General features: G+C 52.2%; 1 protein-coding gene across 1 annotated transcript in view; it reads right to left on the bottom strand.

Moving 5' to 3' along the window:
- Positions 1 to 19,352, bottom strand: part of FBLN2 (fibulin 2) — a 52,139-nt gene that overhangs the window by 15,403 nt on the left and 17,384 nt on the right. Inside the window, exon 3 of the mRNA XM_083155765.1 lies at positions 7,864 to 7,969. Within this exon, the coding sequence (XP_083011891.1) occupies positions 7,864 to 7,969 (106 nt within the window). The remainder of the gene's footprint in view (positions 1 to 7,863; positions 7,970 to 19,352) is intronic.

The raw sequence follows: 19,352 nt of genomic DNA, 5'->3' as shown, positions 1-19,352 counted from the left end.
AGCATCCCCCTACTGTACTGTTACCACTACCAGCCCCATATTGTACTGTTACCACCACTAGCCCCCTCTTATGCACATACCACCACAAGACCCTTATTGTGCTGTTACCACCACCAGCTCCTTACACACATACCACCACCAGCCCCCTATTGTGCGGTTGCCACAACCAGCCCCCTATTGTACTGTTGCCACCCCCCCCTTGCACACATACCGCCAGCATCCCCCAACTGTACTGTTACTACTACTAGCCCCCAATTGTAAAGTTATCACCAGCCCCTTACACACACACCACCACCAGCTCCCTATTGTGCTGTTACCAATACTATCCCCCTATTGTACTGTTGCAACCCCCTACACATACCACCACCAGCCCCCTATTGTACTGTTACCACCCCCTCTATGTACATACAGTACATACCACTACCAGCCCCCTATTGTACTGTTACCACCAGCCACAACTCGAGGGGGAGAGAGAGTGAGGGATTGAGAGTGGGAGAGAGAGTGAGAGGGGGAGAGAGATTGAGAGGTTGAGAGTGGGGGAGAGAGAGAGTGAGAGGAGTGAGAGGAGTGAGAGGGGAAGAGAGATTAAGGGGTTGAGAATGGAAGATAGGGGAAGAGAGAGTGTGGGGTTGGGAGAGGGGTAGAGAGTTTGAGGGGTTGAGAGTGGAAGAGAGAGAGTAAGGGGGTAGAGTGAGCGGTTGAGAGTGTGTTTGTGTGAGAGAGAGTTATATCCAGCTGGTGGGCTTAGGGTGCTTCTACCACACTAACTACCCAGCTGCAGGACTTCCCATGCCCCAGGCCTCTCCTTCTGCACAACCTTGGGCAGCCTCTGTGGAACACCGCACAGAGGTGTAAGCATGACCTTATCCTGGCCACCGTACACCGTACCATGGGGGTTATTCAGATTCACTCGGAAAAGCACAATCAATCTCTAATGGACAAAACCATGCTGCACTGCTGGTGGGGCAGATGTAACACGTGTAGAGAGAGTTAGATTTGGGTGTTTTATTGTTTCTGTGCAGATAAATACTGGCTGCTTTATTTTTAAACTGCAATATAGATATCAGTTTGAAGTACACACCCCACCCAAATCTAACTCTACCTGCACATATTACATCTGCCCCACCTGCAGTGCATATGGTTTTGTCCATTAGAGAGTGATTGTGCCTTTCCGAGTGAATCAGAATAAGCCCCCATGTTCTAGGGACCATTCACTCTCGGGACACAGATATTTATTTTGCAATTTATCAGAGAGAGGAGGCCACCACCACTCGGACATAGTTTGGGCAAGGAGCCCATTCCTGGGATTTATTACTCCTGCAGGAGACCAAGAAAAACAGACAATTAGGAGTTTGTGAATGTGACTCCTTTGGCCTCCGTGTAACTTCTTGAGTTTGTGGCCAAAGCCGCCACGGGATCCCAGAACGGGGGTTACGGGGGTCTCATCACTGCAGTGTAGACATACATGTATTGGGGGAACATTTAGTGTCTCGGCATATAAGACCTCCGTGTTTCTCCAGTTCATTTCCCAAGGTTTTATGGAGAATGAAATCCCTTGTAAGTAGCCGGCTTATACCTCATACATTAGGCCATTGTCTGCCCTTCTCACTACCTCACACATTGGGCCATTGTCCCCCCTTCTCACTACCTCATACATTAGGCCATTGTCTGCCTTTCTCACTACCTCATACATTGGGCCACTGTCCGCTCTTCTCCATACCTCACACATTGGGCCATTGTCTGTCCTTCTCACTACCTCATACATTGGGCCATTGTCTGCCCTTCTCACTACCTCGTACATTGGGCCATTGTCTGCCCTTCTCACTACCTCACACATTGGGCCATTGTCTGCCTTCTCACTACCTCATACATTAGGCCATTGTCTGCCTTTCTCACTACCTCATACATTGGGCCACTGTCCACCCTTCTCACTACCTCATACATTGAGCCACTGTCCGCCCTTCTCCATACCTCACACATTGGGCCATTGTCTGCCTTTCTCACTACCTCATACATTGGGCCATTGTCTGCCCTTCTCACTACCTCATACATTGGGCCATTGTCTGCCTTCTCACTACCTCATACATTAGGCCATTGTCTGCCTTTCTCACTACCTCACACATTGAGCCACTGTCCACCCTTCTCACTACCTCATACATTGAGCCACTGTCCGCCCTTCTCCATACCTCACACATTGGGCCATTGTCTGCCTTTCTCACTACCTCATACATTGGGCCATTGTCTGCCCTTCTCACTACCTCATACATTGGGCCATTGTCTGCCTTCTCACTACCTCATACATTAGGCCATTGTCTGCCCTTCTCACTACCTCATACATTGGGCCATTGTCCGCCCTTCTCACTACCTCATACATTGGGCCATTGTCTGCCCTTCTCACTACCTCATACATTGGGCCATTGTCCACCTTCTCACTACCTCATACATTGAGCCACTGTCTGCCCTTTCCCATACCTCACACATTGGGCCATTGTCTGCCTTTCTTACTACCTCATACATTGGGCCATTGTCTGCCCTTCTCACTACCTCATACATTAGGCCATTGTCTGCCTTCTCACTACCTCATACATTAGGCCATTGTCTGCCTTTCTCACTACCTCATACATTGAGCCACTGTCCGCCCTTCTCCATACCTCACACATTGGGCCATTGTCTGCCTTTCTCACTACCTCATACATTGGGCCATTGTCTGCCCTTCTCACTACCTCATACATTGGGCCATTGTCTGCCTTCTCACTACTTCATACATTAGGCCATTGTCTGCCCTTCTCACTACCTCATACATTGGGCCATTGTCCGCCCTTCTCACTACCTCATACATTGGGCCATTGCCACCCTTCTCCATACCTCATACATTGGGCCATTTTCCGCCCTTCTCACTACTTCCTACATTGGGCCATTGTCTGCCCTTCTCCATACCTCATACATTGGGCCATTGCCCGCCCTTCTCACTACTTCCTACATTGGGCCATTGTCGCCATTCTCCATACCTCATACATTGGGCCATTTTCTGCCCTTCTCACTATAATGCATCATTAACAATTATTTGTTATACTTAGTAAAATCGTACAGAAAGTGTAAAGGTCCATAGACACTGTGCGATTATGCCCAGCTCGTATGGACAGCGATGAGCGGCTTTCCCCCTGCCCGGTGCTGTCAGCTCATGGTAATACCAGCAAATGAGCAGCGTCCGGCAATGATGATGCGGGAGCACGCATCACCGCTCACCACTCATCGCTGCCCTGTACACACTGGGTGGCCTACATGCTGAAAGCCGTTAACACAAGAAAACTGAGCGGCTTTCACATGAAAGTCGCCCAGTGTGTACGGGGCAGCGATGAGTGGTGAGCGGAGAGGGGAGGGTGCCCAGTTAGAGGCTGAACACGGACCCTGTCCTCTCTTAATACACCCCTGGTGAGATGTATTATCCTGTACTGTAGCATCCAATCAGCTTCTACCTCTCATTCTATAGCATGTACATAATGCTAGCTATGACCTGACTGGATTCAGTGGGAGAATTGCCCGTTCTTTTGGAGGCCTGATACACGTCCCCATATTCCCTGACTCCGGGATCCGTGACTCGTACCAGAAGGTATGGCTCCTGGAATCAGTCCCAGCCGGTGAGCCGGCACTCCCTGTATAACACTAGCACATTGTTATGTAAATCCCCGGCTGCACATCCGTCATGCGGGATATATAATGCACACACTCATCTAGCAGACACATCTGTGTGTAATCCTATCAGATGCAGCCTTTCATCTGGGAATCGGACCCCACCCCGGGAATACCAGGAATCCTGCTGTTTAACAACAAATATATCATAATGTTACTGTGTTTAATGGGAGATTCTGTGCTGAGAAATGAATGGGTAACTTATGGCACATATCACCTGGCACCTATCACCTGGCACCTATCACCTTGCACATATAACCTGGCACCTATCGCCTGGCACCTATCGCCTGGCACCTATCACCTGGGACCTATCACCTGGCACCTATCACCTGTCACATATAATCTGGCACCTATCACCTGTCACATATAATCTGGCACCTATCACCTGGCACCTATCACCTGGCACCTATCACCTGGCACCTATCATCACCTGTCACATATAATCTGGCACCTATCACCTGGCACCTATCACCTGGCACCCATCACCTGGCACCTATCACCTGGCGCCTATCACCTGGCACCTGTTACTTGGCACCTATCACCTGGCACCTAATGCATGGCACATATCCCCTGTCACCTATAACCTGGCACCTATCCCCTGGCACATAATGCATTGCATCTATCACCTGTCACATGGCACCTGTCACATGGCACCTGTCACATGGCACCTGTCACATGGCACCTATCACCTTGCACATATAACCTGGCACCTATTTCCTGGCACCTAATGCATGGCACCTAATCCCTGGCACCTATCACCTGGCACCTAACGCATGGCTCCTATCACATGGCACCTAACACCTGGCACCTAACGCATGACTCCTATCACCTGGCACCTATCACCTGGCACATATAACCTGGCACCTATCACCTGGCATTTAACACATTGCACCTATCACCTGGCACAAATCATCTGGCACCTGTCACATGGCACCTTTCACATGGCACCTAATGCATGGCACCTATCACCTAGCACATATAACCTGGCACCTATCGCCTGGCACCTATCACTTGGCACCTAACACGTGGCTCCTATCACCTGGCCTCTAACACATGCTTCCTATCACCTGGCACCTAACGCATGGCACCTATAATCTGGCACCTATCACCTGGCATTTAACGCATTGCACCTATAACCTGGCACCTACCGCATGGCACCTAACGCATGGCACCTATCCCCTGGCACCTAACGCATTACACCTATCACCTGACACCTATCACCTGACACCTATCACATGGCACCTATCACCTGACACCTATCACATGGCACCTATCACCTGGCACCTAATGTGTGGCACCTATCACCTGGCACCTACTGCATGGCACCTATCACTTGGCACCTACCACCTAACACATGGCACCTATCACCTGGCACCATTAGCTTGCACCAATCACCTGCCACCTAACGCATGGCACCTAGCACCTAACAGATGGTACCTATCACCTGACACCTATCACCTATCCCCTGGGTAATGATGCCAGTTATTAATTCACCTTTTTTTGCAGAAAAAATGTGTTTGCCCGCAGTAATGATGGCGCAGCTACGCATGCAATAGCAAAATAAATTCCTTTCATCTGGCTCTGAGGCACCAGTAATGAGGCAGATGCTGGCACCACACGAGTAATGTGGTAGACGCTGGCACCCCACGAGTAATGTGGCAGATGATGGCACCAAACAAGTAATGTGACAGATGATGGCACCAAACAAGTAATGTGACAGATGATGGCACCAAACAAGTAATGTGACAGATGCTGGCACCATGCCAGTAATGTGGCAGACGTTGGCACCACACCAGTAATGTGGCAGACGTTGGCACCACACAAGTAATGTGGCAGATGATGGCACCACACCAGTAATGCGGCAGACATTGTCAGCACACCAGTAATGTGGCAGATGATGGCACCACGCCAGTAATGTGGCAGATGCTGGCACCACGCCAGTAATGTGGCAGATGCTGGCACCACACCAGTAATGTGACAGACGCTGGTACCACATGAGTAATACGGCAGACTTGGCACCATCCAAGTAATACGCCAGATTTTGGCATCACACGAGTAATGCAGCAGACTCTGTCTCCACACCAGTAATATAACAGACTCTGACACCACAAGAGTAATTCGGCAGAAGCTGGCACCACCTGAGTAATGCGGCAGAGACTGTCACCACACCAATAATTTGTAAGTAAGTAAGTTTATTTATATAGCGCACTTTCTCCAACAGGACTCAAGGCGCTTTGTGGCAGATGGTGGCACCACACCAGTAATATGGCAGACACTGGCACCACAGGAGTAATGTAGCAGACGTTGGTACCACACCAATAATGTGGCAGACGTTGGCAGCACACCAGTAATGCGGCAGGCACTGGCACCACACGAGTAATGTGGTATACATTGGCACCACACCAGTAATGCAGCAGACACTGGCACCACACCAGTAATGCAGCAGACGCTGGCACCACACCAGTCATATCACTATGGTGGCCTATCTATAATGATACAGATCTGTCTGTTGTCTGCGTATGAATATGGCTGATACTATGACCAGATTTTCCCCAATATCCTGTTTTTGCTCTTTCTGCTACATGACGTTATCATTGCAGCCGCATTCTGTGTTAAATCCCCACTGGTGTCCCTGTGGGTTATCCTGCAGATGTTTCTGTGTTGTGTGTCCCAGACATAACTGCATTCTTACACACTGGGAGCCCACACCGCAGTGTATGCGCCAATGTATCCAGGCCATTGTGTGACAGAGCGCGGAGAATGCTTGTAAATAGTTACTGGTTCCGCTGCCGCTACACATCCAAAAACTCATTTTTATGGGCACAAATATCTTCACATAATAAACAAAGTCAGAAAAAAGTTTCTAATACTTTCCAAGTGACTCTTATTTCATACAGTTACACATTTCAGTTCTGTGCAATACGCACCATACAAAACCTGGGATTTCTGTGCACAACGGTGGGCCGGATTCTGCATGGACTGCAAACTTAGCGTACGCGATGCATAGCAATGCCAATGCAGGAGGAGGGGCATAATGCCCCCTGCCTGCACACCACCCCCTGCCTGCACACCACCCCCTGCCTGCACACCACCTCCTGCCTGCATACCACCTCCTGCCTGCATACCACCCCCTGCCTGCACACCACCTCCTGCCTGCACACCACCCCCTGCCTGCATACCACCCCCTGCCTGCATACCACCCCCTGCCTGCATACCACCCCCAGCCTGCATACCACCCCCAGCCTGCACACCACCCCCTGCCTGCAAACTGCCCCTTGCCTGCACACCACCCCCTGCCTGCATACCGCCCCTTGCCAGGACCCAGGAGGGACTCACCACACCCAGAATGACGGCCTCTAGGGACAGCAGTGGCTGTGAGCAATGGAAGGGAATGACACGTACATCAGGACGCCCAGCGGGACTGTACCAAGTGACGGGTTACTGGGAGGGGGATATAGAAAGATGTCCGTGCGCAGTGCAGAGCAGACAGCAAACAGCCATCTCCGACCCACACACATGCAGAAGATGAGAGACACAGCGGCAGGCCACACAAAGTGAGACTCAGCGGCCACGCACAGATGGGCGGACCGACGGCAGTAACAGTTGTCACAGTACATGGCCGGGCCCCGGGGTGCCACTGACTCACAGCTAATACAGGCGGGCGGCGGCCGGGCCGGGACATGGAAGCTTTGGGGCCCTTCAGATCGCCGGGGCCCGTCACACTTGTCCCCCTTCACCCCCCCTGTCGCCAGACGTAACATGTGCAGAGAGAGTTAGATTTGGGTGGGGTGTGTTGAAACTGAAATCTAAATTGCAGTATAAAATTAATGCAGACAGTATTTGCCCTGCACAGAAACAGAATACACAAATCTAACTCTCCCTGCACATGTCACATCTGCCCCACCTGCACTGCAGCTTGGTTTTGCCCATTTTGAGATCAAATTTGCACAGCGATCAGATCTGCATAGATAAAGCGTCTGTACTGCGTGTGATGTACACAGGCCTGCGGGATGTTGTTGTGTCTGTCGGCTCCTGGCGCCCTTATAACGTTACGGAATCTATAAGACCGATGAGGACGGCGCCAGGTGTTTGTGTTGTGTGAGCAGGGGCCTCTCTCTGGCCTCCATCAGTAAATCAGTGAGAGCCTGTCTGGCTATACCGAGAGTCACCTACCGGCAGTGGTCCTCGGCGCTGAAGGGCATATTCTCACATTCCCCGTGGTCAATAGACCACTGCTGTCCAGCTGCGCAGCACGTCTCTACCAGATCCTTAGCTGACCCTGGGTACACAAATCATAAGAAGGACAAAATGTAACAATGACACACTTCTGCCGGTCTCCCTGCATTGTGCTTATATATATATATATATATATATATATATATATATATATATATATATATATATATCTTATATATTTAGCCAGATCTGTCACTCAACCCCTGTGGAGAACGTTCCTGTGTAGAACAGTTTCACTTTCATGTGTCTAACGTTCCACCCCCTTGACATCACCTCCCCCCGCCCAGCCAGGGCTACAGTACACGCCCACCATCCACCATTACTCCACAGCCACCATCCACCATTACTCCTGCACATCCCTACCCTCTGCCAGGACCCCCGCGACCCCCCTTCCGTGATTCGCGGGCCCCCCCGCAGGCCCCCCCTCCCGCGATTTGCGGGACCCCCCCGCGACCCCTCCTCCCGCGATTCGCGGGACCCCCCGCGCCCCCCCTCCCGCGAATCGCGGGACCCCCGCGCCCCCCCTCCCGCGAATCGCGGGACCCCCCGCGACCCCCCTCCCGCGATTCGCGGGACCCCCGCGACCCCCCTCCCGCGATTCGCGGGACCCCCGCGACCCCCCCTCCCGCCATTCTCAGGACCCCGCACCCCCCCTCCCGCGATTCGCGGGACCCCCGCTTTCCACCCTCCCGCGAGTCTCGGGACCCCCGCGACCCCCCCCTCCCCCCCCTCCCGTGATTCGCGGGACCCCCGAGAACCCCCCCTCCCGCGATTCGCGGGACCCCCGCGACCCCCCTCCCGCGATTCGCGGGACCCCCGCGACCACCCCGGTATCCGGACTATTGTTAGACAGCACTTACATCGACAGCCATTACATCGACACCATTAGTTCGACAGCTCAATAGGTCAACATGGTTTTAGGTCGACATACCATTAGGTCGACGTGTCATTATGTCGACAGCTCATTAGGTCGACAGCTCATTAGGTCGACATGTTTTTAGGTCGACACTGCCATTAGGTCGACAGTGTCTATGTCGACAGTCAAAAGGTCGACATCGGTTTTTTCACTGTTTATTGAGCCGACATGTGCCGACAGGCGGTATTTCATGCCCTACTATCCACTAGGGCGTGGTGGGAGAATAAAATAGTGTGCCGAGCGCAGCGAGGCACCGTGCCCGAAGCATAGCGAGCGGCTGCGGTACACTTCAAACTGTGTCCATGTCGACTGTGTCGACATTTCGGCCAAAAAACAGTGAAAAAACCCATGTCGACCTTTTGACTGTCGACATAGACTCTGTCGACCTAATGGCAGTGTCGACCTAATGAGCTGTCGCCCTAATGAGCTGTCGACATAATGACATGTCGACCTAATGGTATGTCGACCTAAAACCATGTCGACCTATTGAGCTGTCGAACTAATGGTGTCGATGTAATGGCTGTCGATGTAAGTGCTGTCTAATATCCGTCCCAGACCCGACCACCCCCTCCCGCGATTCGCTGGACCTCCGCGACCACCCCCTCCCGCGAAACGCGGAACCCCCGCGACCCTCCCGAAAATCGCGGGACCCCAGCGACCCCTCCCTCTCGCGAGCCCCCTCCCGCGATTCGCAGGACCCCTGCATCCTCCCCTCCCGCGATTCGCGGGACCCCTGCGACCCCCCCTCCCGGCATTAAAAGGGCCCCCCACGACCCCCCCTCCCGCGATTCATGGCACCCCCCCCCCCTACTGTGATTTGCGACCCCCCTCCCGCAATTCGCACCGCCCCCTCCCGCGATTCACGGCAACCCCCCCCCCCCTACTGTGATTTGCGACCCCCCTCCCGCAATTCGCACCGCCCCCTCCCGCGATTCACGGAACCCCCCGTAGCACCCCCCTCCCGCGATTTGCGGGCCCCCTCGGCACTTCTCGCGATTTGCGACCGCCACCTAATTCACACATTCGGGGACCCCACCTCCCACGATTCATGCCCCCCTCACGCAATTCACGGCACCCCCCACACCCCCCTTCCTGCGATTCGCAACCCCCCACGACCCCCCCTCCCGCGATTCACGAAACCCTCCGTAGCGCCCCCCTCCCGCGATTTGCGGGCCCCCTCGGCACCTCTCGCGATTTGCGACCGCCCCGTAATTCACACATTCGGGGACCCCCCCTCCCGCGATTCATGCCCCCCTCACGCAATTCACGGCACCCCCCATACCCCCCTTCCTGCGATTCGGAACCCCCCCACGACCCCCCCTCCCGCGATTCATGCCCCCTCCCGCGATTCACGGACCCCCGCACCACCCCCCTGCGCCCACCCTCCCTTGATTCACGCCCCCCTCATGCAATTCACGGCAACCCCCCACACCCCCCCTCCTGCGATTCGCAGCCCCCCCACGACCCCCCCCTCCTGCGATTCATGACCCCTCCCGTGATTCACGGACCCCCGCACCACCCCCCCTTGACTCACGGCACCCCACGCGCCCCTCCCGCAATTCACGGACCTCCGCAACCCCCCCTCCCGCAATTCACTAACCCCGACAACCCCCCTCCCGCAATTTGCGGACCCCCCTTCCCACGATTCAAGCCCCCCCGCGCCCCCGCCCACGATTTGCGGACCCCCCCCCTCCCGCTAACCGCGGATCCCCACACACCACCCCCCCTCCCGCAATTTGCAGACCCCCCAGACCCCCTTCCGGCAATTCCACCCCCCAGCGGACCACCGTGGCCCCCGCTCCCGCATTTCACGTACCCCCATGACAATGGGGGATCCTGTACCACCACAAGCAGGTACCGCCCCTAGGTGGGAAATCCGGCCCTGGCTGCCGCACTGCAGGTTTCCCCACTGCCCTCTGCACCAGCGCCACAACTTTTATCAATGTCTTGCCCACATACCACTATTATACAGCCTCCTGCTCTCATGCACGCTCACTACCTCCCAGTGGGAGGAGACGCTCACCCACTGCCGGGAGCTGCATACTGTCCCCCACCCTCCTCCAGTTCTAGGGATGCCCATCGACCATCAATGGTTTTCAAATAATCGATGGTTTATGGCCGATGTTGAATACTTTTGCCATCAATGTGGGAGGACACTGCCCTGCCTCCTGTTCTCCTGCCCCGTAACTTCCGCCAGTGGAGACCCGCTCACCCTGTGTTGCCCACATTCCCCTATCATGCTTTACCGCCCAGCCTCCTGCTCTCATGCACCCTAACTCCCACCCAGTAGGAGGAGACACTGACTCCTGTATTTCTGTGCTGCCACGCTGGACCCTCACCCACTGGCAGAAGCTGCAAAATTAAGGGGCGTAGCCCCTTACGCCGGTGTGAAGAGCGCCCGTAGGGCGCGATGAATCACCTAGTATATATATATAGAGCACCCTCCACCAAATATACTTTACATTTTATGGTATAATCCAATGCCTTTCAGCAAGGCCTATGTAGTGTTATGTAGTAATAATTAAAAGCCAGTCAAATGACGGCTTCTGCAATGTACGTTCACTTTGAGCTGTGACAGTTTTTACGTTCACTTTGTTTTTTAGCCCTCAAACTCTCCACCTTACCCCCAGTTCACTTTTGGTCCATCAAGTGGCCTCTAGGATTCACTGGTGGTACTTCACCTCCTAGAGGTGATGAGTAGTTAGTCTTTTATATACAGTATATAGATGAGCAATGTGGTTTGCATTTGCTGCCCTTGGATATGACACAGACCTGCACTCCGGATACAGTCAACTCTGATGCATAGAAATATAAAGCAATGCATTTACTAAATATAGCAGGACGCTGCTGGTAATACGGCACGTCACACTGCACACTGCCACAGAGCCGCACAGCCGGAGTCAGAAGCAGGCGGCCAGTGTCTGAGCAGGTGCCCAGCTCTGATTGGATTAGATTTGCACATGCGCAGGCTAATCCCGGAATTCTGGGATTGCAAACTCAAATCCTGGGACTCAAATTCCAGCGTTTTTAGGGTAAAATCCCATCGATCCCTATCCTGGAATTGGCCACCCAGACCATTACTGTGCTTCACTGCGTACCCTACGCGTTTCAGGCATCTAGTGATCTTACTAAGTGCAGCCAATAGCTGGCTCAGGCTGTGAGAACAGGACTTCTCCTTTAAGAAACTGCAATTCCCCCATTTCAGTTATTTTATTTCAGCTTCCCTTCCACTTGTTTTATGTTGTTACTTTTCCAGCCGGTTACATTTCCTCCTCCTCGCCTCTGCCTGCGCCAAGCTGAGACTGCTGGAACCGCTTTATGATCTTATGTTACCTGCAGGGGTATTTTAGGCTGCAGCTGTGGGTTTCGCGATTGTTTATATAGAGCTGCTACAGAAATAAAATCTTCTATTGAGGGGGAACGTAGCTGGAAGGAGAAGGTCATTTTCTGGGAGTCGAGAACCCGCAAGCGTGACACTGAGCACGCAGAGCGCCAAACCCACCGAGTTATCCCGGTATGTAAATAATGAAACAATGAAAGTAGAGGAATAAGCCAATGTAAACACTGCGCCAAGCGCCGACGCATCAGCGGCACAACAACGGTTTGACGCCAAATAGAAAATGAGAAAATAGGAAAGTGTCAGGCAGTGGGAAGAATCCACGTGTGTAAGGTTATGGTCAAAAGGTCGACAACTATTTGTCAACAGGGTCAAAAGGTCGACATGGTTGAAAGGTCCGGAGTTGACGTCAGCGTTCCACCCATAAAATGCCTGGTTCCCGTCTGCATTCTTCCAGACACTCCCATGAAATGGGGTGTAGACAGACAACTGGAGCAAGATGGTACTGCGCAAAAACAATGAAATGGGCTGCTGGTTATAAAGTCCAAACCCCAAAAGACCGCCTTCCCAGATGACGGTCAATACAAAGCAATGGAGGTAAGTATCACGAGGATACAAATGGGATCAGCCTTCACTACCAGCGCTCTCTAAGATGTATCTACCACACCTCCCTTAGGATGAAGTGGCGATCCTCTTCTCCGAATTAGAATATGCCAGAGAATGGTTATCAAGGACCCTGTATCACACTTCCAATCCTCACCGGTTCAATCCCATAGATGATGTACCACATAGGAAGAAGGGAGAAGTATATAGTGCAATACCACTTATTTATTTAAGCACACATGACATACAAATCAAAGATATAAAACAGATCCAGGAGTGAAGGAGAAGGGGTGGAGTTTTTACCAGAAATGGTGGAGAACCTGGCAAAAAGTTCTCTTATTAGGCATACCTCCCAACTGTCACGATTCCGTCGGGACAGTCCCGATTTTCGGGTCCTGTCCCGACGTCCCACCCGCGGCAGGCATTGTCCCGCTGCGGGGGGGTGGCAGTTGGGAGACCCCCCAATGTAGTAGAATAGACGCTGTGCGCATGCGCACAGCGTCTATTCTCGTATGAAAATGAGGTCGCGGCTAATTAGCATAAGCCGCGCCCTCATTTGCATACACCACGCCCCCTTTTCGGGCGCTCCCTATTTCTTAACATGAAAAGTTGGGAGGTATGTATTAGGCATGAGCGGTGATAGATGTAAACCCGGGTGGTCACTGCGTCAGTCCAGGCAAGAGGTGACTCCTTCTCCAAAACAACCAGTCCAAAAAGTGCAGCTGCTCCGACGCGTTTCGAAACACGTCGTACAGACATATCGGGGGTACACACGTCATACAGACATATCTGGGGTTCACACGTCATGCAGACATATAGGGGGTACACACGTCATACAGACATATCTGGGGTACACACGTCGTACAGACATATCGGGGGTACACACGTCATACAGACATATCGGGGGTATACACGTCATACAGACATATCGGGGGTACACACGTCATACAGACATATCTGGGGTACACACGTCGTACAGACATATCGGGGGTACACACGTCGTACAGACATATCGGGGGTACACACGTCATACAGACATATCTGGGGTACACACGTTGTACAGACATATCTGGGGTTCACACGTCATGCAGACATATCGGGGGGTACACACGTCGTACAGACATATCGGGGGTACACACGTCATACAGACATATCGGGGGTACACGCGTCATACAGACATATCTGGGGTACACACGTCGTACAGACATATCCGGGATACACACGTCGTACAGACATATCGGGGGTACACATGTCATACAGACATATAGGGGTACACACGTTGTACAGACATATCGGGGTATACACGATGTACAGACATATTGGGGGTACACACGTCGTTGTACAGACATCGGGGGTACACACGTCATACAGACATATCGGGGGTACACACGTCATACAGACATATCGGGGGTACACACGTCATACAGACATATCCGGGGTACACACGTCGTACAGACATATCGGGGGTACACATGTCATACAGACATATAGGGGTACACACGTTGTACAGACATATCTGGGGTACACACGTCGTGCAGACATATCGGGGGTACACACGTCATACAGACATATCGGGGGTACACACGTCATACAGACATATCTGGGGTACACACGTCGTACAGACATATCGGGGGTACACACGTCGTACAGACATATCGGGGGTACACACGTCATACAGACATATCGGGGGTACACACGTCGTACAGACATATCGGGGGTACACACGTCATACAGACATATCTGGGGTTCACACATCATGCAGACATATCGGGGTATACACGTTGTACAGACATATAGGGGTACACACGTCGTACAGACATATCGGGGGTACACACGTCATACAGACATATCGGGGGTACACACATCATACAGACATATCGGGGGTTCACACGTCATACAGACATATCGGGGTATATACGTCGTACAGACATATCGGGGGTACACACATCATACAGACATATCTGGGGTACACACGTCATACAGACATATCGGGGTATACACGTTGTACAGACATATAGGGGTACACACGTCGTACAGACATATCGGGGGTACACGCATCATACAGACATATCGGGGTATACACGTTGTACAGACATATCCGGGGTACACACGTCATACAGACATATCGGGGGTACACACATCATACAGACATATCGGGGGTACACACGTTGTACAGACATATCGGGGGTACACATGTCATACAGACATATAGGGGTACACACGTCATGCAGACATATCGGGGGTACACACGTCATACAGACATATCAGGGGTACACACATCATACAGACATATCGGGGTACACACGTCATGCAGACATATCGGGGGTTCACACGTCATACAGACATATTGGGGGTACACACGTCATACAGACATATCGGGGGTACACACGTCGTACAGACATATTGGGGGTACACACGTCGTACAGACATATCGGGGGTACACACGTCATACAGACATATCGGGGGTACACACATCATACAGACATATCTGGGGTACACACGTTGTACAGACATATCGTGGGTACAGACGTCATACAGACATATCGGGGTACACACGTCGTACAGACATATCGGGGGTACACACGTCATACAGACATATCGGGGGTATACACGTCATACAGACATATCGGGGGTACACACGTCATACAGACATATCGGGGGTACACACATCATACAGACATATCTGGGGTACACACATCATACAGACATATCGGGGGTACACACGTCATACAGACATATCGGGGTACACACGTCGTACAGACATATCGGGGGTTCACACGTCATACAGACATATCGGGGTATACACGTCGTACAGACATATCGGGGGTACACACATCATACAGACATATCTGGGGTACACACGTTGTACAGACATATCGGGGGTACACACGTCGTACAGACATATCGGGGGTACACATGTCATACAGACATATAGGGGTACACACGTCGTACAGACATATCCGGGGTACACACGTCGTACAGACATATCGGGGGTACACATGTCATACAGACATATAGGGGTACACACGTCGTACAGACATATCAGGGGTACACACGTCATGCAGACATATCTGGGGTACACACGTCATGCAGACATATTGGGGGTACACACGTCATGCAGACATATCGGGGGTACACATGTCATACAGACATATCGGGGGTTCACACGTTGTACAGACATATAGGGGTACACACGTTGTACAGACATATAGGGGTACACACGTCGTACAGACATATCGGGGGTTCACACGTCTTACAGACATATCGGGGGTACACACTCTCCAATGGGCCAGAGTCTAATCAGCAGACCCCGATCCCTCTCCCTAGTTACTAACCCTAACCCCAGATTCAGACCACATCCTGCATCCAGAATCTTCTAATGCTGATGCCTCCTCGCCAGGAGGCATAGCGCAGCTACGATATTTCATATTGCGCGCCTGCCTCCTGCCTAATTTATGAACGCTCAGCATCGCTGACCGTTCCGCCGCCTGCAGCTGTCGACTTCGCCAGCTGCAGGCGGCGATGCCCTATACCTAACAGCAGGGACAGCCATGTCCCTGCTGCTGGCTCTGAGCTGCGCTGGGATCTCGCGTGAGTAGCGAGATCTCGCGCATGCGCAGTCCAGCCGGCCGGGGGGCAAGGAGACGGCGCATCAGTATTAGCTGATGCGCTGCCTCCAGGAGGGACATCGCCGGAGGGGGGAGTTAGCGCTCCCCCCCGCTTCGGGGGGCAAGATGTTAATACATCTTGTCGGTCTCTCCTCCTGCTTCGCCTCGCTAATGAGGCCAAGCAGGAAGTGTTATAGCGGCACGTTTAGCGCCGCTATAATGAATCTAACCCTTAGTTAGGGGGTTATTCAGACCTGATGGTGATCGCAAAGCTGCTTTTTTAGCAAATGGACAAAACATGCTGCACTGCAGATGGGGCAGATGTAACATGTGCAGAGAGAGCCCACAACTAATGAGAGCTAAACCATAGATTCCCCCCAGATTTTGTAAAGCAAGTAACTTTATGTTTGGTACAAACCATGTTGCCATGCATTTATATTGTTTCTGTGCTGTGCAAATACTGGCTGCTTTTGCGTGTAGCCCACAGATATCAGACAGCTTTATTTTTACACTCAGAATGAAGTTGGAACACACACCACCCAAATCTAACTGTCTCTGCACGTGTTACATCTGCCCCACCTGCAGTGCACATGGTTTTGCCCATTTACATGCCGTACTAACCATGCTGAGTGAGACGTTGTCCTGCTCTCGGTACGGTTCAGCATAAGACACTTATAACTGCGCCATCGAGCGACTTGCATCATAAAAATACTGGGAATAAATGTGATTTACTGAAATATCGCTGGATATAGCCTCACTTATTACTTTGCGGAATCCACCGTGACCTGTTTAATATGTAAACCTGGCACATCGGCTGGAATACACATATACTGTAGCCGTGCCAAGATAGGCACTTAGATGTGAGCAATAAGACTACAAGCTGGGAAAGAATGAGTCAGAAGAAGAGGAAAATAAAGTCTGTGATTTCTATTAGAGGATGGATTTGGCTGTGACTGGGAGTGATGTAAGAGGCAGGTACTCAGACACCTCGCACACTCCCTGCACCACCGTACAGGCCGGGGAACGACAGCCAGTCAGCTCCTCTCACTTCTGCTACAGTGACATGACCTGGGGATACCTCTACAGTCGCATACCTCCCAACAGTCCCTATTTTTGCGGGACAGTCCCGATTATCAGGGCCTGTCCCGCTGTCCCACCCGCGGGCGGCAGTGTCCCACGGTGAGAGGGGGCTGTTGGGAGTCCCCCCTGTCGGCTGCTAAGCAGGGGTGAATAAACGCTGTGCGCATGCGCACAGCGTCTATTCCCGCTGCCAGAGGGCTGGGGGCATGGCTAGAGGCTCATACAGCCTCTGGGCCATGCCCCCATAGCGGCAAGATAGGGGGGCGTGGCCTTGCGGGAGAGTCGCGAGTATAGGCCCCCTAAATTAGGCCACATCCCCGAAATTTCCAGCACGCCTTCGCCGCGCATCAGCAGCGTCCCGAGTCCGGCAAGAAGAAAGTTGGGAGGTATGCAGTCGGAATCCCAACAGTCATTTACCAGACATCGGGATCCCGACTGTGAAAACACTGACAGACGGGTTCCCGACGGCCACCGGCTATTCTCCCTCGAGGGAGAATAGAAAAGTGTCGAGCGCAGCAAGCCACCATGCCCACAGTGTGGCAAGCCCGCAAGGGGCTTTGTTGTGCTCGCCATGCTGTCTGAGTCCGCCCAACCGGGATCCCGACATCGGGCTAATGACTGTCGGGAACCCTATACCACACCCATAGCCTAGACGTGTAATACCCGAGGGTAGCTGTGCCCTGGGGTCTGTGCTGTGGTGCGGCAGAATATTAGCAAACAGGGGGGTATATGTATGTGGGCACACAGGTCCCAGATTCCAGTGGGGCTCACACGGCATATGCTGCACCCATTATTTTAATACTTACCTCTCCGGGGTCCTGCGGCCAGTGCTGCAGAAATCGATGGAAAACTGTCCGATGCTTAATTTTTCTGGAGATCTGCGCATGTACATCAGTGTGGGGGCCCTCTAGTGCTCCGACTCTACAGCGCGATGCTGCTGCCGGCAGAGAGGAGGGGCCTTGATAGAGGAGGGTGCACACGGGCCTCACCTCTCTTACACGCCCCAGTTAGCAACAGACAAAATTAATTTGGGCATGAAAAACGCTGGCAAAGTGGGCACATGCACCATATTTAACAATTTTGAATAAGTAGCTGCAGTTGTGCAAGGGTTAACAAATCTTCGGCCACAAAATTTGACACCTGAAATCAACAGAGGGGTGTCACTAGCATATGACCCAAGTGCATTTTGCCTGGCCCAATAACCACCTGGCCCGGCACACTGTGCCCCCACCGCATTTGCATGGGAACACCCATGAAACACTAGGCATTCCCTTGTCATTGCCACTATCCTGCCCCCCCCCCCTTCCTTATTGGCCGTTGGGATTCCCCCGGTCTACTGTACTTATTCATAATGGTAAATTATAATATGGTGAATGTGCCCACTTTACCCGCGTATTTCATGCCCAAACCAGCGTTGGGCCAGGCAAAATACAAATGGGTCATACAGTATGTCAGTGACCCCTCTCTGTTGATTTCAGGTGTCAAATTTGTTAACCCTTGGAAAACTACAGCTACTTATTCAAAATGAGACATTATGATGTCTATGTGCCCACTTTGGCCGTGTATTTCATGCCCAAATCAGCGTTTGGCCAGGCAAAAATACACTTGGGTCATGACCCTTATTCTAATTCACTCGCAAAGGCAAATTCCTTCTCAAATGGACAAACCATGCTGCACTGCAGGTGGGGCAGAAGTAACTTGTGCAAAGAGAATCAGATTTGAGTTATTTTGTTTCTGTGCAGGGTAAATACTGACTTTATTTTTAATAAAACCCCACCCAAATCTAATTCTCTCTGCACAAGTTACATCTGCCCCACCCGCAGTGCACATGCTTTCGTCCATTTGAGAAGGAATTTGCCTAATAATGGCCCATATGTAAATG

Source organism: Crinia signifera, chromosome 8 (genome assembly GCF_055691185.1).
Source record: "Crinia signifera chromosome 8, ASM5569118v1, whole genome shotgun sequence".
Lineage (NCBI taxonomy): Eukaryota > Metazoa > Chordata > Amphibia > Anura > Myobatrachidae > Crinia > Crinia signifera.
This window is presented reverse-complemented; position numbering and strand designations above follow the sequence as displayed.